This window comes from Mobula hypostoma, chromosome 8 (genome assembly GCF_963921235.1).
Source record: "Mobula hypostoma chromosome 8, sMobHyp1.1, whole genome shotgun sequence".
NCBI lineage: Eukaryota > Metazoa > Chordata > Chondrichthyes > Myliobatiformes > Myliobatidae > Mobula > Mobula hypostoma.
In genome coordinates, this window is record NC_086104.1 from 129,828,953 (window position 1) to 129,849,646 (window position 20,694).

The window sequence follows — 20,694 nt, forward strand, 5'->3', positions numbered from 1 at the left end:
CTTTGTACATTGGCTGATTGTCAATCTTTATCTGTTTATATATAGTTTACAGAATTCTATTTTATTTCTTCTCCCCCCCCCCGTAAATGGCTGCAAGAAAATGAATCTCAAGGTAATACATGGAGACATACACTGTACATACTTTGATAATAAATTTAGACCATAAGACAGAAGGCATAGGAGCAGAATTAGGCCATTCAGCCCATCAAGTCTGCTTCCTCATTTCATCATAGCTGATTTATTATCCCTCTGATTTTCATTCTTCTGCCTTCTCCTGTAAATTTTGATGCCCTGACTAACCAAGAATATATTAATCTCCACTTTAAATACACTCAATGACTTGGCCTCCACAGCCACCCTGGCAATGAATTCCACAGATTTAGCACGCCCGGCTAAAAAAAAACCTTCCCATCTCTGTTCTAAATGGGCATCCCTCTATTCTGAGACTGTACCCTCTGGTCCAACACTCACCCATGATAGGAAATATCCTCCCTATCTAGACCTTTCAATATTTGATAGGTTTCAATGAGATCCCTCTCGTTCTTCTAAATTCAATCCAGTACATGCCCAGAGCCATCTAACACCCCTCATACAGTACCCCTTTCACTCCTGTAATTATTCTCATGAACCTCCTTAGACTCTCTCCAATGTATCTTTTCTTAGAGTAAAACTGATTAAAGTAGTCCAAGTGTGGTTTGTCCAAAGCCTTATAAAGCCTTAGCTGTAAATCCTAGCTCTTATATTCCAGTCCTCTCGAAAATAATGCTAGCATTGCATTTTCCTTCCTACCACCAACTCAACTTGCAAGTTAACCTTCAAGGAATGTATAAGGACATCCAACTCCCTTTGCACCTCTGATTTTTGAATTTTCTCCCTGCTTAGAAAGTAGTCTATGCCTTTATTCCTTTTACTAAAGTATATGACTGTGTACTTCCCGACACTATATTCCATCTGCCACTACTTTGCCCATTCTCCACCATCTGTCCAAGTCCTTCTGCAGGCTTTCTGCTTCCTCAACACTACCTGATCCACCATCTATCTTTGTACAATGGTCTACAAACATGGCCACAAAGCCATCAATTCCATCATCCAAATCATTGACATATAACGTGGAAAGAAGCAGTCCTCACACCAACCCCTGCGAAACACCACTTGTTACCAGCAGCTAACCAAAATAGGTCACCTTTATTCCCACTCTTTGCCTCCTGCTAGTCAGCCAATCTTCTATTCGTGCTAGTATCTTTCCTGTACTACCATGGGCTCTTAATTTATGAAACAACGTCATGTGTAGCACCTTGTCAAATGCCTTCTGAAAATCCAAGTAAACAACATCCACTGACTCTCCTTTGTCTATCCTGCCTGTTATTTCCTCAAAGAATTCCAGAAGATTTGTCAGGCAAGATTTTCCTTGAAGGAAACTATGCTGACTTTGGCTTACTTAATCATGCACCTCCAAGTACCCCAAAACGACAACTTTAATAATGGACTCCAACACCTTCCCAATCACTGAAGTCAGGCTGACTGACTTATAATTTTCTTTCTTCTGCCTCTCTCCTTTCTTAAAGAGTGGAGTGACATTTGCAATTTTCCACTTTTCCGGAACCATTCCAGAATCTAGTGATTCTTGAAAGGTCATTACTAATGCCTCCACAATTTCTTCAGTTACCACTTTCAGAACCCTAAGGTGTAGAATGTCTGGTCCAGGTGACTTAGTTACCTTCAGATTTCCAGCTTTCCAAGCACCTTTTCCTTAGTAAGAACAACTACACTCACTTTCGCCCCTGAGACTCTCAAATTTCTGGTGTACTGCTATTGTCTTCCGCAGAGAAGACTGATGCAAAATACTTATTCAGTTCATCTGCTATTTCCTTATCCCACATTACTACCTCTCCAGTGTCATTTTCCAGCAGTCCAATATCTACTCTCGCTTTCTTTTACTTTTTATATATCTGAATAAACTTTTAGCATCCTCTTTGATACTATTGGCTAGCTAAACTTCATTTTTCAACTTTTCTGTTAATTTTTTTTAGTTGCTTTCTATTGATTTTTAAAATCATTCCAATTCTCTAGCTTCCCACTCATTTATGCTATGTTACTTGCCCTCTTTTTGGCTTTCATGCTGTCTTGTCAGCCACAGTTGCCCCATCCTCCCTTTAGAACATTTCTTCATCTTTGGGATATATCTATCTTACACCTTCTGAATTGTCCCCAGAAACTCCAGCCATTGCTGTTTTAGTGTCATCGCTCCTACTGTTTCCTTTCAATCAATGTTGGCAGTTCCTCTGTCATGCCTCTGTAATTCCCTTTACTCCACTGTAATATTGATATATATGATTTTATCTTCTCCCTCTCAAAACGTGGAGTGATTTCTATCATATTATGATCAATGACTCCCAAGGGTTCCTTTACCTTAAGCTCCCTAAACAAATCTGGCTCATTACACAACACCCAATCTACAATTGCCTTTCCCTGAGTGGGCACAACCTCAAGCTGTTCTAAAAAGCCATCTTGCATGCATTCTACAAATTCCCTCTCTTGGGATGCAGCACCAACCTAATTTTTCCAATCTACTTGCATATTGAGATCCCTCATGATTATCATGACATTGCCCTTATTACATGTCTTTTCTATTTCCTGTTGAAATTTATATGGCATATCGTTGCTACTTTTCGGGGGCCTGATGGGTTCCATCAGGGGCTCTTTACCCTTGCATTTTCTTAACTCTACCCACAGGATTCTATATTTTCTGATCCTATGTCATCTCTTTCTAAGGACTTGATTTCGTTTTTTGCCTACAGAGTTACCCTGCCCCCTCTGCCTACCTGCCTGTTCTTTTGACACAAGGTTTATCCTCAGATGTTAATCTCCCAGCTAGGAGCTTCCATTAGCCATGTCTCAGTGAAGCCCACAATATCATGGCTACTAATCACTACCCGTGCTACAAGATCATCCACTTTATTTAGGAAACTGCGTGCGTTCAAATATAGAACCTTCAGTCCTGTATTCATCACCACTTTTGATTTTGCCCCAAAATTACACTTTAACTCATTTTGCCCTATCATCTGCTTGTTCTTCCTCACAGTCTCACCACGCACTGCATCAACTTAGAAACATAGAAAACCTACAGCACAATACAGGCCCTTTGGCCCACAAAGCTGTGCCGAACATGTCCCTACCTTAGAGCTACCTAGGCTTTACCCACAGCTCTCTATTTTACTAAGCTCCAAGTAGCCATCCAGGAGTTTCTTAAAAGACCCTATCGTTTCCGCCTCCACCACCATCGCCGGCAGCCCATTCCACGCATTCACCACTCTCTGCGAAAAAAACTTACCCCTGACATCTCCTCTGTACCTACTTCCAAACACTAAATAATATTTGTTTAATAATTGTCCCATCAGTCAGGGTCTCATGCCCCTGCCAACTTAGTTCAAACCCTCCCCAACAGCTCTAACACACTTTCCCATAAGGATGTTGGTCCCCCTTGGGTTTTTGTGCAGGTGATACCTTCCCCAGAAGAAGATCCCAGTGATCCAGAAATCTGAAGCCCTGCCCCCTGCACCAATTCCTCAGCCACTCATTCATTTGTACTGTCATCCTATAGCTGCCCTGTCTAGCATGTGGTACTGGGAGTAATCCAGAGATTACTACCTTGGAGGTTCATCTCTTCAGGCTCTTCCCTAATTCACTGAGCAGGACTTCTTCCTCCTTTCCACTCATGTCATTGGTGCCAATGGGCACCATGACCCTTGGCTGCTCACCCTCCCTCTTGAGAATCTTCTGCAGCCACTCTGAGACATCCTGGATCCTAGCACTTGTAAGGAAACACCACGTTGGCTTCTCTTTTGCGGCCACAGAAAAGTAAAGAATTTACTTTGAACTTTTGAATTTTGTAATATTTAGTTAATTTAGTTAAAGAAATCACCCTGCACCCCAGATGAGCCCCAGGACCCTGGTTCAGGATTTGCACTTTCTTGATATTTTCTGTTGTAGTTTGTCCAATAAGACATGGCATCTATTTGTGAATTATTGGCAGATCCGTTTCCTTCTCCCCTTGAGCCTCCAGTGTTTCCTACTAGCCGGTTGGAAACTCAGATTCAGCAACACACACAAAGCGCTGGAGGAACTCAGCAGACCTGACAGCATCTATGGAAAAGAGTAAACAGTCGACGTTTTGGGCTAAGACCCTTCTTCAGCACTTTGTGTGCAATGCTTAGATTTCCAGCATCTGCAGATTTTCCTGTCTTTGTGCTATTCAGGTCAATCTGTGGGCTCTCTGTCTAGATACAACATCTGCATTAAATTGTAAATTTTCAATATCTGAATATCCAAAGGATTAAATAGATCTTATTTAATCCAACCTTTATTTAAATCCACCTTTACAACTGACACATTGTTGCTCATTTCTCAATGATTCCATTGATGGGATTAGTCAGTACTTTCACTGTGGAGTGGGACTGAAAATCCATGGTAGTTTATGTGTGACAATTAAAGTAACAATGTTTGAAAGATGCCTGTAAGAAACCTAATATAATGTGGATATTGGTTGTATTTTACTTAAATTCTCTGCTGTTGGGAGCCTCCTTAACATTCAGTCTCTCCACTCTGGGCACAACTGAGGCTTAGTCAAGAGCTCTTTCCAAACCTAACACTGAAGGATCAAGGACAGCAAGCCCAAAAGAATGTTACCACCTAGAATCTTTCTAAATCTGCAACTGCATGACAGTTCCATCTTCCTGCTTGCGGACGTTCTGTCCGCCAGAGAAAGCAGGATCTCCCAGTGGCCACACATTTTAATTCCACATCCCATTCCCATTCTGATATGTCTATCCACGGTCTCCTCTACTGTAAAGATGAAGCCACACTCAGGTTGGAGGAACAACACCTTATATTCCGTCTGGGTAGCCTCCAACCTGATGGCATGAACATTGACTTCTCTCACATCCGCTAGTGCCCCACCTCCCCCTCGTACCCCATCCATTATTAGTTTATATACACACATTCTTTCTCTCTCTCTCCTTTTTCTCCCTCTGTCCCTCTCACTATACCCCTTGTCCATCCTCTGGGTTTTCCCCCCTCCCCCTTTTCTTTCTCCCTAAGCCTCCTGTCCCATCATCCTCTCATATCCCTTTTGCCAATCACCTGTCCAGCTCTTGGCTCCATCCCTCCCCCTCCTGTCTTCTCCTATCATTTTGGATCTCCCCCTCCCCCTGCCACTTTCAAATCTCTCACTAGCTCTTCTTTCAGTTAGTCCTGACGAACGGTCTCAGCCCGAAACGTCGACTGTAGCTCTTCCTAGAGATGCTGCCTGGCCTGCTGCGTTCACCAGCAACTTTTATGTGTGTTGCAGTTCCATTTTCCCATTAGGTCTAAATCCCAGGAACTGCCTACAGCAGGCACCTTAATCCTGTCTCAGCGAAATCCTCCAGATCCTAGTCCTCCGTACAATGGGAGCACCTGCTCCACTCAGTTCTAGAAGGCAGCTCTCCCCTATCTTCCCAATACGAATTATGAATGGGCAATCAATTCTGGACTTGCAACTGAATGCTGGAATGCTGAGGCTTTATAAAGCACTGGTGAGGCCTCAGTTGGAGTGTTATGAGCAGTTTTAGACCCCTTGTCTCAGAAAGGATGTGCTGAAACTGGAGAGGGTTCAGAGGAGGTTCCAGGTTTGAAAGGCTTATCATATGAAGAGATTTAGATAGCTCTGGGCCTGTATACACTGGAATTTAGAAGAATGAGGGGTGACCTTTTTGAAACCTAAAAAATGGTTGATACAGTGGAAGTGGAGAGGATATTTCCTATGGTGGGAGAGTCTAAGACCAGAGGACACAGACTCAGAATAGGGGGGGTGTCCTTTTAGAATGGAGATGAGGAGGAATTTTTAGCCAGAGAGTGCTGAATCCGTGGAATTCTTTGCCACACAGGCAGCTGTGGAGGTCAAGTCTTTATGTATATGTAAGGAAGAGGTTGATCGATTCTTGACTGGTCAGGGCGTGAAGGGATGTGGGGAGAAGGCAGGAGATTGGGGCTGAAAGAAAAATTGGATCAGCCATGATGAAATGGCAGAGCAGACTCGATGGGCCAAATGGCCCAATTCTGCTCCTATATCTTATGGTCTTACTATGATTTAAATGCTGCTAATACTGGCAATGAAATTTCTACATCAACTAAGTGAATGGGGGTAGATTTAAAACTCCCAGATTGCTATAATGGAAATTCACATCGCTACGCAATGACACCATGGCATAAAGTATTTCCCTACGCCAAGAAAACTGACACCTTAGCTGCCAGCAGTTTCGTGGAATTCCAGCTGCTCTAGCCTCACTCAGTTATTCTTCTCTCATACCCATAGTGATACTGTAGCCTTATTAAAATATTAACCTTACACAGAATAATGAAAGGTCTGGACTTTAGATACCTTGACAGTCAGTACCCATCAACTCGACATTCCTCTCCTCAGCAGACACCAAACTTAAGCCTACAATGTTGACTGCATTGATTCCCAATTAAGAATTGCCTTTCTGAAATTCTAATTCTTCTGTTCAAATTCTGTATGATTTTGTTTCTCACTATTGCTATAACATCATCAGAATACTGTACTAGGAAATCTCAGTACTTTTCCAATCCTGCCTCCCGAGTGTTCCACAATTTAGTTGTTCGCTCTTAAGGCTCTGTTCCCTAACATCTCTGTTTCTCTCTCTTTCCTCCATTAAGAGAATTCTTCAGATTTACCTCTGTGAACATATGGAACAGCTCACTACAGTCACACATACTGCCCCGCTACAATCACACAGACCACCCTCTACAGCCACACAGTCCGCCCAACTACAGTCACACAGACTGCCCAACTACAATCACACACACCGCCCTCCACAGCCACACAGACTGCCCAACTGCAGTCACACGGACCGCCCTCTACAGCCACACGGACTGCCTTCTACAGTCACACGGACCGCCCTCTACAGCCACACAGACCACCCTCTACAGTCACACGGACCGCCCAACTACAGTCACACGGACTGCCCAACTACAGTCACACGGACCGCCCAACTACAGCCACACGGACCGCCCAACTACAGTCACATGGATCGCCCAACTACAGTCACATGGATCGCCCTCTACAGCCACACGGACCGCCCAACTACAGCCACACAGACCGCCCAACTACAATCACACAGACCGCCCTCTACAGCCACACGGACCGCCCTCTACAGCCACACAGACCGCCCTCTACAGCCACACAGACCGCCCTCTACAGTCACAAAGACCTCCCTACTACAGTCACACAGACTGCCCAACTACAATCACACGGACCGCCCTCTACAGCTGCACAGACCGCCCTCTACAGTCACATGGACCACCCACAAGAGCCACGTGGATCACCCTCTACAGTCACCCAGACCACCCCCTACAGTCACACGGACCACTCTCTACAGTCACACGGACTGCCACATAACCTGATCACTACACTCACACAGACTGACCATTACAGTCACATAGGAATAAAAAGCACAAAAAAAAAATTGGAAACTCTCAGTAGTCAGAAGCTGTGGAAAAAAAGAGTGGATGCTTCAGGTACACACAAGAGATTCTGCAGATGCTGAAAAAGTTGACCAAAGCACACAAAGTGTTGTTATGATGAGGTGTCTCGGCCTGAAACTTTGACCGTTTATTCCTCTCCATTGATGCAGCCTGACATGCTGAATCTCTCCAGAATTTTATGGATGTTTCAGGTAGACCCCTTGTTTTAGTCTCTGTGTGGTTGTTACCTGATTTAATACTTATATTATTTTCCATCTTTATTTCAGATTTACAGTATCTGCAGTATTGTGCTTTTGAACAAATGGATTGACTTTCCAGTATAGTGCATCAAAGTTGGCCAAGAATACAGATTGGGGTGGGAAGTGAGGGGGATATAGCATTTCTGTGAGGTTCATTGCTTAAGTGAAACGAAAACGTGGAGAAATGTGAAGTTAGCATGTTGGCAAAGAGAAAGGTAAACCGAATTGTAAAAATTCTCATACTTGCTCATTCCTCATGGTGCTGAAATTATTCCCTTTTATCTATATCTACTCACCTTTTGTAGGCACTGGGTGATTTTGTTTTTGGGCATTTAAAGAAAAAGTCCATTTCCAATTCTAGCAGGTAAACAAGAAAGAAAATGGTGGTGTGAATTTTGCTGGTAAATACCAGAATACTCGGGACCTCACCTGCAGTTAAATGCAGATGTCCTGATCTCAGTAACTTTAAATGCACTCCTCCACAGTGTGTAAAGTCCAACAGCAGAGAAACGACTCTCAGAGTAAGGGTACACATAAGCTCCCTATCCGCCCTCCGATTCTGTGCCAAGAAGGAGGAGACATGTCTGGGACAATAATCAAGAACAGCTACAGGAGCACTTCTTGGATTTGGAATTGGTGAATAATTTCCCCCTCTGGACCGTCTCTGGAAGTTATGATTTTTAACAACATGATTATTCATTCTTTTCTTTTGGAATGCAGCTTCAATGATGGCTTCTCCTTTCCAACTTGCTCTCTGGTGAGTCGTTCTGCCTGCTTCCTTAAGGATTTCCCACTTGCCATTTGCTGCTTTGATTTTTCTGTTCGTGTTTGAGCAGATACTCTGCCCACCACTCATATAAACCGATCAACATAAACTGCCCGCCACAGTCACGGGAACTGCCTGTACTTGTTGTCCTGTTGATCTGAGTAGAGACTCTGAAGTTAGTGCAGGTGGCTCTGAAGTGAGAATTTGTACTTCAAACCATTGCAGAGAAACAAAAATTAAAAAAAGATATTAACGATCACTAATTCGAGAGCCTAGACTTGTGTTCACTCCATTTCTGCCTCTTCTCTTCCTAGTCAGGTTGCCTGTGGAATGTTACCGACTCAGCCTCTGGTATAGTTTTCTGACACCAAACAGAGGAATGCTATTGCTTTATAAAATTAATATTCATTATCCCAAACCAAATCATACCAAAGGAATTAATATGACAAACTCCAGGTGTGTTTTATTCAGAAAAGGGAGCAGGTCATCCTTACAGAAGCCTACTCTTAGATACTTCAGATGGACTGGCGGTCTTTGGGATGTTGCCAGATCTAAACCAAAACTTTAATCTCTTAAATTTCTGTTTACAACACAAAATCTGGCCATTCAGCCAAATAGGTCCTGCCAAATATCTATGCCCATCACAGGCCTCTTCCAACCTTTCTCTAACCCCACTGAAAATTTCCATCCTCCTTCATAAGAAGTGAGCTGGCCAGTGGTGTCGTTTAGTGGCATCTGCACTGAACTCTGGTGTGAGTGGTCCCGGGTTCAAATCCGGCTATCTCCTTGCATGCCTTCCATCTGTGTGGGCTTGAGTGTCGAGCTAGCAACTTGGCCTCATAAAGCAGACAAACATTAAAGAAACAGTAAGCTTGCTGCCCCATGCACCGAAACAGGGTGGGGAGAGGACTTACCATCGTAAGCAGGTGTAGGTCTGAATGAATGTAGGTCTCTCTCTTCCAACACTCAGTAGAATCATGGCTGACTCTTTTACTCCCATAACATTCCTGTACTGATCCTTCACCCTGGGTCCTGACCCTCTTGGTCCAGTGTCATTCCTGCACTGACCCAACACCTTGGGTTCTGACCCTCTTAGTCCAGTGCCATTCCTGTACTAATCAAGAACCTATCAACCTCTGCTTCAAAATGCCCAATGACCTGACCTCCACAGCCATTCATGGCTAAAGAATTCCACAGATTCACCGCCCTCCGGCTAAAAATCCTCATCTCTTGTATTCCGGGCTGTGCCCTCACTAGTCCTAGACGCCCCTACTATAGAAAATATCGTCTCCATGTCCACCTTATCCAGGTCTTTCAATATTTCATAGGCTTCAAAGAAATCTCCCCTCATTCTTCTAAACTCCACGGAGTACAAGCCTCATGAACCTCCTCTGATGCCAGTGCATTCTTTCTTAGGATAAGGGGCCTAAAACTGCTCACAATACTCCAAGAGTAGTCTGACCAATGCCTTCCAAAGCCTCAGAATTACATCCTTCATGCTGAATATACTCACATATATCCACCTCCGTGACATCTTCTTCAATTTTTTTTGCAGGTTCAGTTGGAATTTCTGGTAATCGAAATAATGAAAAATTAGAAGTGCATCCATAGCTTGAACTCTTTCCTCAGACTTAAATTCATATATAAAAATGATATGCCTATCATTTGCATAAGCAAGGTGTTTGGTGCTGAAGCGATGTATAATTACCTGTCCTCACTGCCTTAGCCTACATCCAATCTAAGTTCCATTTAAGACAAGGTTAGATCGAATTTGCATAGTAGGGGAATTAAGAGCTACGGGGAAAAGGCAGGTAGATGGAGATGAATCCATGGTCAGATCAGCCATGATCTTATTGAATGGTGGAGCAGGCTCGACAGGCCAGTTGGCTGACTCCCACTCCTATTTCTAATGTTCTTCTGTACTTTTTCTCCCTTTGTTTGGAATAGAGTGCGTAAAATGAAAATAAAATCTACAAACATGAGATTAAAATCAGTTTACTAGTATTCTGGTGACCCCTGGACATGAGGAAGCGATAGACAAAATGGGAGCCTTTGTCAGAAACATCCTTTCCCATTCAGGCACTAACAGCCTGATGTCCATTCTCAGAAACATACTTTTATTGTGGTTTGGTGAAACACACACAAAATACTGGATGAGCTCAGCAAATCAGGCAGCCTCTACAGAGGGAGATGAACAGTCGACGCTTCGGACCGAGACCCTTCATCAGGTCTGGAAAGGATGGGAGAAGAAGCCAGAATAAAAAGGTGGGGAGAGGGAAAGGAGCACAAGTTGGAAGATGATAGGTGAAACATGGTGAGGGGAAAGGTAAGAGAAAGAGATGACAATTTAATAAAAACTGGAGGCCTTTAATTATATCATTGGATAGGCTTGGCCAGTTTACCCTGGAGTGAAGAAGACTGATGGATGACCTAAAGGAGAGGATGACCATAAAACATCCCGTTTCTTATACTCCTCAAGTACCTTATGTGTTCCTGCTGCCTATATCTTCTATGCACTTCCTTTTTGCTTAACCATCCCTTAAAGAAACAAGATTCTCTAAACCTGTTATCCTTTCCTTTTATTCTGACAGGAACATACAAACTCTGTACTCTCAAATGGTCACTTTTGAAGGCCTCCCACTTACCAAGTACAACTTTGCCGGAAAACAGCCTGTTCCAATCCACTGTTGCCAAATCCTTTCTGATACCATCAAAATTGGCCTTTGTTCAACTCAGAACCTCATCGTGAGGACTAGACCTATCCCTTTCCTTAATTACTTTGAAACTAATGGCATTATGATCACTTGACACAAAGTTTTAAAGTTCAAAGTAAATTTATTATCAAAGTGCATAGAATCATTTTCTTGTGGGCATAATCAATAAATCCGTAATAGAATAATCACAATAATAGATCAATGAAAGACCGCATCAACTTCAGCATTCAACCACTGTGCAAAAGACAACAAATTGTGCAAATACAAAATAATAATAGATAAATAAACAATAAATATCATAAACATGAGATGAGAAGTCCTTGAAAGTGAGTGCATAATTTCCTCCTTGGAGCGACGGAGGATGAGAGGTGACCTGGTAGAGGTGTATAAGATGATGAGAGGCATTGATTGTGTGGATAGTCAAAGGCTTTTTCCCAGGGCTGAAATGGTTGCCACAAGAGGACACAGGTTTAAGGTGCTGGGGAGTAGGTACAGAGGAGATGTCAGGGGTAAGTTTTTATGCAGAGAGTGGTGAATGCGTGGAATGGGCTGCCGGCAACGGTGGTGGAGGCGGATATGATAGGGTCTTTTAAGAGACATTTAGATTGGTACATGGAGCTTAGAAAAATAGAGGGCTATAGGTAAGCCTAGTAATTTCTAAGGTAGGGGCATTTCGGCACAACTTTGTGGACCGAAGGGCCTGCATTGTGCTGTAGGTTTTCTATGTTTCTACGTTCTATGTTCTATTTAACAGCACTCAACCACACCCCCTGAACTCACCTTGTGGGATCTAATTTCTGATCGTATGCATATAATTGGTACCAACATGGACCATGACCTCTGGCTGGTCACCCTCCCACTTAAGAATGCTGTTGATTTTGCTCAAGAAGTCCCTGACCCTGGCACCCGGGAGGCAACAAACCATCCAGGAATCTCATTCTCATCCACAGAACCTCTGTTCTCTTTCCCTCGCTAATGGATCCTCTCTCACTACAGCTTGCCCCTTGTCCCCACCCCCCCCTTCCTTTCTCAGCCAAGAGCCAGAGACCTGACCACTGTGCCTTTTCCCTGCTAGGTCATCTACACCCCCTCCCCCCATGGTATCCTGTCTATCAACCCTTCAGCCTCCCGAATGATCGGGAGTTCATCCAGTTCCACCTCCAGTTCCTTAACGTGGTCTGTTAGAAGCTGCAGCTGGATGCACTTCTTGCAGCTGTAGCCATCAGGGACACCGGAGGTCTCCCTGCCTTCCCACATCCAGCAAGACGAGCATTCCACTACCCTGCCTGGTATCCCCGCTGTGCAATAAGAAAGAAAGAATAAATAAATATTGAAAAAAAATCTCCCTATGGCTTGCACCTCTCCTCACTGAAGCCTTGATGAGCTGAAGCCTCAACTCCCCACTCTAACACTGGTCCACTCACACCTTGGCCACTCCGCTTAAACCTAACTTCTTTTTAATGGTCCTTGCAAGCGCCTAATTATGCAGAATTCAATCTCTCCTCAGGAACTGTGCAACTGCCCTCGCTTGCTTCTTTTAAACTCTCTCTCTCTCTCGCTACGCAATCCACTAACTCCTCGGGACGGTGGCACTCAAAATGTGCTGACCGCCCCCGCTCGTTTCCTTTAAACTTCCTCTCCCTCTCTGCAATCCGATGATTCCTTGGGACTGTGGCGTGCAAAAGAGGACAAAGGTCATGAAAGTTTCATTTCTTAAATGAAAGAGCGGTAACAAAATATGGAGAAGCATGAAGTTAGCAGGCTGGTAAGGAGAAAGGTAAACTGACGTTTAAAAAAATAATCTCGCAATCACTCCAGTCCTGATCTCACCAGCAGGCAGCTAATGCTGTAACTTTAACAACTCTCTGCTGCAGTCTGAAAAGTCCAGCAGGAGAGAAATGATTGGCTGAGTAAGAATACAGATAAGCTCCCTATCTGTCTTCCAGTTCTGTGCCAGGAAGAAGGAGACATGTCTGGGCCGTTAATCACAAACAGCTATAGCAACACTTCTTGGATTTGGAATTGGTTAAAAATTCCCCACTTTGGACCATTTCTGGAAGTTATGCTTTTTAATAACTTGATTTAATCGTTCTTTTCTTTTTGGAATGCAACTTTGTTCGACCTCTCTCCAACTTGCTCTCTGGTGGGTGCTTCTGTCTGTTTCCTTAAGGATGTCCCACTTGTGACTTGCTGCTTTGATTTTTCAGTTTGAGCACATTTCCTTTTCCGCAAGTGGTTTTGGAGAGACGTTGGTGAATGATTTTCCACCTTCTCTCAATGAAGATCTTCCCTCTGTGTTAGCAAATGATTTCGGGGCCCCAAATCGTCCTTCCGGATGAGGCAACTCTTCACCCGGGAATCTGTAGGAGTTATCTACTGTATCCGGTGCTCCTGGTGTGCCTCCTGTATGTCGGTGAGACCGAACGTAGATTGGGAGACCGTTTCACCGAGCACCGATGCTCTGTCCGCCAGAAAAAGCGTGATCTCCTGGTGGCCATCCTTTTCAATTCTACTTCCCATTCCCATATGTCAGTAGCCTCCTCTGCTGTTGTGATGAGGCCACACTCAGGTTGGAGGAGCAACACCTTATATACCGTCTGGGTAGCCTCCAACCTGATGGCATGAACATCGATTGCTCGAACTTCCGGTAATTGCCCCGCCTTCACCATTCCCCATTCCTGTTTCCCTCTCTCATCTTTTTCAATCCCTGCCCATCACCTCCCTCTGGTGCTCCTCCCCCTCCCCTTTCTTCCGGTGTTCTACCCTCTCCTATCAGATTCCACCTCCTCAAGCTCCTGACGAAGGGTCTCGGCCCGAAACGTCGACTGTGCTTCTTCCTATGGATGCTGTCTGGCCTGCTACGTTCCGCCAGCATTTTGTGTGTGTTGCTCTAGCTCATAATCTCTTTCACCAATCAACTTCCCAGCTTTTTTAACTTCACACCCTCCCCCTCACCCGGTTCCACCTATCACCTACCACCTTGTACGTTTCCCTCCCGTCCTCCCGTCTTCTTACCCTGATGAAGATGAAGGGCCTCGGCCTGACACATCACCAGTTTATTCCTTTCCATAGATGCTGCCTGGCCTGTTGAGTCCCTCCAGAATCTTGGATTTCCAGCGCCTGCAGATTTTCTCTTGTCAATGATTGGTCATTTACTGATTAGTCCTGGAGGCTGAGATGATGTCACCTGTCACCATAGGGTTGCTAGGCAGGTCTTCTGCACCCAGGAAATGCAAGTCTAGGGGAGTGCAGAATTTAGGCTGCTGAGGGGAGACAATCCTGAAGCATTCATGCATTTCTGTTAGTGTTTATTACAAAGGTGTTGGAATATCACAGCAAAGAAGTCTCGGTCTGGTTATAGTAAGCCATAACTAGGATTTTGCACAAGTTGGTCTCCTCATAAAATACTTCTCCTTCAGAATGAGTGCCACACAGGGCCACTATATAGACCAAATAGCAAAATACTACAGATTTTGGAAATCCAATGTGGCGACCCACTTTCTATGCAGGCGAATCGGCTCATAAAATGGTGCGTGCGTCGACAGAGAGACCAGCCCCAAAATGGCGCTGGGCCTTCTTCAGCAGCAAGGGGAGATAGCCTGCTCATGGGGGGAGACTTCTGTAATGCACCTCTGGTGCCATTTCCGCCCGGAGAGGGCAGGAACAGAACTGCGTAAAAGCCAGTGCTACGAAGTTGGAATAAACTAGTCTCGAGTGCAACTTACAGACTGCATGTCGTTATTTCTAGCTCTGTGCGTAGCACATCGCTACACCAAAATAAAAACAATTCCTTCAAATACTCAGTAGGTAGGGCAGTGTTGGAGGAAAGAGAGGCAGAGTTACATTTTCAATATTTCCTGAAAGAGTTAACTGTTTCTGTCTCCACAATTTAACCCCCAGATGAGTGCTTCTTTGAGAGTCCGAGCAGTTTTCTTCCTGAACTGCTATACAGTTTAAATATTTCAACCTAAGGTGTTTTCCATAAAGAGAAACCCAAGCCTGAATTTCACAGGCGGGCCTGTGAATCTATGAATCGCGACGTGGCAAGTCATCAGTCAAAAGTAATAGATGATTCGTGCTGGGGTTTGAGCTATAGGAGAGCGCGGATAGGATGCGACTGTTTTCCTGCAGTGAAAGAGGATGAGAGGTGACCCTTTGGAAGTTTATGAAGTCAGGAAGGACGTGATTAAGGTGGATGGTCACTGTCATAATCTCAGAGTAAGGAACTAGAACTAGAAGCCATAGGTTTAGGCTGAGAGGATTTGAAGGGGACATGTTTTATTCATTTACGGGATGTGGGCGTCGCCAGTTAAACCAGCGTTTATTTGCCCTTGAGAAGGTGGTGATGATCTGCCTTCTTGAATTGCTGCAGTCCCTGAGGTGTAGGTACACCCACCGTGCTGTTAGGGTGGGAATTCCATGATTTTGACCTAGCGACGGTGAAGGGATGGTGGTATGTTTCCAAGTCAGGGGGATTTCCAAGTGGTGCTGTTCCCAGCCACCTGCTGTTCTCATCCTTCTCGATGGAAGTGGTCGTGGGTCTGGAAGGTGCTGCCTTTGGTGCCTTTGGAAGGAACTTTGGTGTGTTTTGTCACACAGCGGGTGGTGAGTACATGGAGTGACCCACCAGAGGAGGCATTTGGATAAGAAAGGTTTGGAGCAGGGGTTCCCAAACTGGGGTCCACGGACCCCTTTCTTAATGGTACCGGTCCATGGCATAAAAAAGGTTGGAAACCTCTGGTTTAGAGGGCATTGGAGAGGGTCCAAAGATTTATAACAATGATTCTGGGAATGAAAGGGTTCATGTATGAGGAATATTTGATGGCTCTGGCCTGTACTTGCTGCAGATCGGAAGAATGGGTGGGATATCTTATTGAAACCTACGAAAGGTGTGGATAGAGTGTACGTGGGGAGGGTGTTTCCAATGGTGAGAGAGTCTAGGACCAGAGTGAATAGCCTTTGAATAAAAGGATAACCCTTTAACATAGAGGTGAGGAGGAATTTCTTTAGCCAGAGGGTGGTGAATTTACGAAGGCAAAGTCACTGAGTACATTTAAAAAGGAAGTTGACAGGTTCTCGATTAGTTACGGCATCAAGGGTTACGAGAAGGCAGGAGAATGGGGTTGAGAGGGATAATATATCAGCCTCTCAACAGGCCAAATGGCCTAATTTCGCTCCTATCCCTGATGGTTTTGTGATCAAATGCCGGCAGGTGAGACCAGCTCACGAAGGTACTTTGGTCAGTATGGACGAGCTGGGCCAAAGACCCTGTTTCTATGTTGTATGACTCATTGCAATTGTCAGCATGCAGGGGCTCTGTGAGTAGCCAGGTTGACGTACTCTGCAGATGGACATGGTAAACTAACAGACACAATGCGTGCACCACAGTGCCCTTTGCACCCCGACCAGCAGAAGCAGCAGAGAAGTTCCACGTGGGACGTCAGTGTGATGCTGTAATTCAGCAGAACACAGGATATGAATGAATGTGGAGTGACCTTAGACATGCACGGGGGCCATGAGAGGGAAGAGCAAACAAAGGCAAGAAAATGTTAAACTCAGTGGGAGCCGAAATTCAACAAAACAAGAGTTGAAAGGAAACAGCTTCTTAAGTTAGAAACAACGGAAGAATGAAAATACGAATAACTGACAACACAGAGTGAATGGAGAGAGGAGGAGATGGACGATGATTACTTTAATCTCCTTTCTGCCGAGGAGCGTGACAGGGTGTTGGAAATATGACCTGATGCCTGATGTCAAACCTCAGCATTTGCTACGAACTGCTTCATAGCAAAACCAAAATGCATTTTCACTAAACCAACTCAAAAAGTATCCTGTGGGGAGGGAGGGGGGAATAGGGCTCTGAATTTTCACAGAGACCCTAAAAGACCTGCAGAGAGTTGCGGACGTAACTCAGCACATTGCAGGAAGTATCCTCCCCTCTATGGGCTCTATCTATTCTCACTATTCAAAAGGCAGCCAGCGTGAACAAAGACCCTCCCCCAAGGGGGAGAAAATACAAAAGTCTGAAAGGCTGTATCACCAGGCTCACTGATAGCTTCTATTCCACTGTTTTCAAACTCTCAAACCTCTTGTATGTTGACAAGGATCCTTGACCTGACAATCTACCTCGTTTTGATCTTGCACTTATTTGTTCACCCACATTACACTCTTTTTGGAAGCTTTTACACTTTATTCTGCATTATTATTGTTTTACCTTTTTCCAGCTCAAAGCACTGGAATGATTTACTCTGTACACAGGTGGTTCTGTAACCAATGCCACCGTACCAGCCCGGTGCAGAGAGTTTACCCAGTAACTGGCTTTGGTATCTTCTTCTGGGGCTGCCCCTTGGCTTCCACATCTGTTCTGAGGAGAGGACAAATTCTCTAAAACCCTAACTAATGAATGTGGCTTTGTGTATGGGAGGTCAAGTCTAATCAAGTTTTTCAAGGCGGTTACCTGGAAAGTTGATGAAGTCAAGGCAGTAGCTTTGTCTACATGGACTCTCGCAAGGCCTTTGACAAAACCCTGCATGGGAGGCTGGTCAGGGAGGTTCAGTCAGTCGGCATTCAGGATCAGGTAGTAAATTGGACTGGACATTGGCTATGCAGGAAGTAGATGGTTGCCTCTCCCACTGGAGACCTGTGATTATTGATGCACCACAGGGATCAGAGCTGGGTCGTTTGTTCATCGTCTGTGTTGATCTGGATGATGGTATGGTAACCTGGATCAGCAAATTTGTGTATGACCCCAAGGTTGGGAGTGTACTGGGCAGCAAGGAAGGCTATCAAAGCCTGGGGCAGCGGGAAACATGTGCTGAAAGTGGCAGATGGAATTTAATGCAGACAAGTGAGAGCTGTTGCACTTTGGGAGGACAAACCATGGGAGGACTTACATGGTGAACAGTTTAGGACTTCTACAGTAGGGCAGTGAAGAGTGCAGTAGAACAGTGGGATCTAGGAATACAGATCCATAATTTCTTGAAAGTGGCGCCATCGGTAGATTGGTTCATAAAGAGAGTTTTTGGCACATTGACCTTCATAAATAAAAATATTGACTACAGGAGTTGTGATGTTATGTTGAAGTTGTGTGAGATGTTAGTGGGACCTAAATTAGTGCAGTTTTGGTCACCTAACTACAGGAAAGGTATCACTAAGATAGAAGTCATACAGAGAAATTTACAAGGATGTTGCCAGAACTTAGTGACTTGAATTATAGCGAAAGATTGTATAGGTTATGCCATTATTCCCTGGAGTGTAGGAGAATGGGGGCTGGGGGAAGATTTGATAGAGGTATACAGCATTATGAGGGGTATAGATAGGGTAAATGCCGCTGAGATTGGGTGAGACGAGGACTAGAGGTCATGGGTTAAAGGTGAAAGGTGAAATACTTAAGTGGAACCTGAGGAGACACTTCTTCACCCAGAGGGTGGTGAGAGGGTGGAAGGAGCTGCCAGCAGAAGTGTTCGATGCAGGTTCAATTTCAACATTTGATAAATTTGGATAGGTACGTGGATGGGAGGGGTACGGAGGGCTGTGGTTCAGGAGCAGATTAATAATTTGGCACAGATTACATGGGCAGAAGGACCTATTTCTGTGTTGTAGTGCTCTATGACCTTTGCACATCAGCTCCTAGTGCGTCTTGACTAAATTAGCACCTCGTCCAAGGTATGACCCCACACCGACACTCAAATATGCACACATGCACATAAATGTATTCAATCACATAATGCACATTGCCCACACGCATGCAGGCACAGGCACACACACACACACACACACACACACACACACACACACACACACACACACACATACACAAAACCTATTCCTCTATCCCACTCTTCATATCCCTCACTCTGATCCCTACCCTTCTTCAATCTCCCCTCCCTATATCTGACCTCCTTCTGTGAATTACATTCCTCAGTCTCCCTCTTCCCTTGGTTCCCCTACTTCTCAGTTCCCTCCCCTCCACTCAACTCCTTTCCTTGTAAACCCTTTGCTTCGCTCCCAATTGCTCTGCTCTTTCTTACTCTGATTGAAGGTTTACACATTACAATATTCAGTTGTACAAAATATCCCAGTGAAGAATGAACTGGCCTGGTAAATAAATGCTAGACCCACTTCTCTCGTGTCCTTCTCTCACGGCACTGCCCTCTGCTGAGGGATGCTTCTGAGCGAGGCAGTAAGGGGGAGGTAGAATTTTGAGGGGTGCTGAAGAAAGGTAGGGTCCGGAGTGTGGAAAAGAATGAGAGTAAGATTTAACGCAAATTGCTTGACCGTAATGCCCCGGTTTCTGAAACTCCCCCTGACGCATTGTGAACAACAGGGAAAATAATGAGAGCTTTTGACAACCGTCAGCATGTGGCATTACTATTCGAAGAGAAGGTAAACATAAAGATTTGTCACGTGTACATCGAAACATTAAAACTTACATTGAAATGCATCGTTTGCGTCAATGACCGACAGAGACTACACATGTTGCGGCGCCAACTCACAAGTGTTGCCACAACTCTGGCGTCAACATAGCATGTCCACAACTTGCTAACCCTAACCCGTACATCTTTGGAATCTGGGAGGAAACTGGAGCATCCGGAAGATAACTAAGCATTCATGGGGAGAGTGTACAAACTCTTACGGACAGTGGCGGAATTGAACTCCAATTGTGATCTCCGGCACTGTAAAGCATTACGCTACCATGTCAAAAAGGACAGAAACAACAGGCGTGCCTTTATTTACTGAGTTGACAAAATATATTGTATTCTTAATTGAAATATTTAAAATTTTAACTGAAACAGACCTGTAGAATTTTGAACTCTAGATATATCCGTTCATGATTCCCACTACCCATTACACTCAGAGCAGGTGCTCTAGGTGCTATACCACCATACGACGATATTATTCAGAATTGTTGATTTGATTAGAAACAGAATTAGGTTTAATATCACTGGCATACGTCATCACTAAAAAAAACAAATTACGTTAAATATATATAAAATAATTCAAATAAGTAGCACAGAAAGGGAAGGAAAAAAATAGTGAGGTAGTGTTCATGGGTTCATGGTCCATTCAGAAATCTGATGGCAGAGGGGAAGAAGCTGTTCCTGAAACATTGAGTGTGTGTTTTCAGGCTCCTGTACCTCCACCCTGATGGCATCAATGAGAAGAGGGCATGTCCTGGGTGATGGGGGTCCTTAATGATGGATGCCACCTTTTTGAGGCATTGCCTTTTGAAGGTGTCCTGGGTGCTGGGGACCATGATGGAGGTGGCTGAATTTACAACTTTCTGCAGCTTCTTTGGATGCTGTGCAGTGTCACCCTCCTACCCCCCACCCACTATACCAGCAGTCAGTTAGAATGCTCTCCCTGTTCTATCTTTAGACATTTGCGAGTATCTCTGGTGGCACACCAATCCTCTTCAAACTCCTAATGAAAT

At 44.5% G+C, this 20,694-nt stretch overlaps 1 protein-coding gene across 1 annotated transcript in view; it reads right to left on the bottom strand.

The window, feature by feature from the left end:
- Window positions 1-20,694, bottom strand: part of LOC134350954 (inactive carboxypeptidase-like protein X2) — a 129,896-nt gene that overhangs the window by 103,260 nt on the left and 5,942 nt on the right. The window contains exon 3 of the mRNA XM_063056826.1: window positions 10,061-10,117. Coding sequence (XP_062912896.1) covers window positions 10,061-10,117 — 57 coding nt within the window. The remainder of the gene's footprint in view (window positions 1-10,060; window positions 10,118-20,694) is intronic.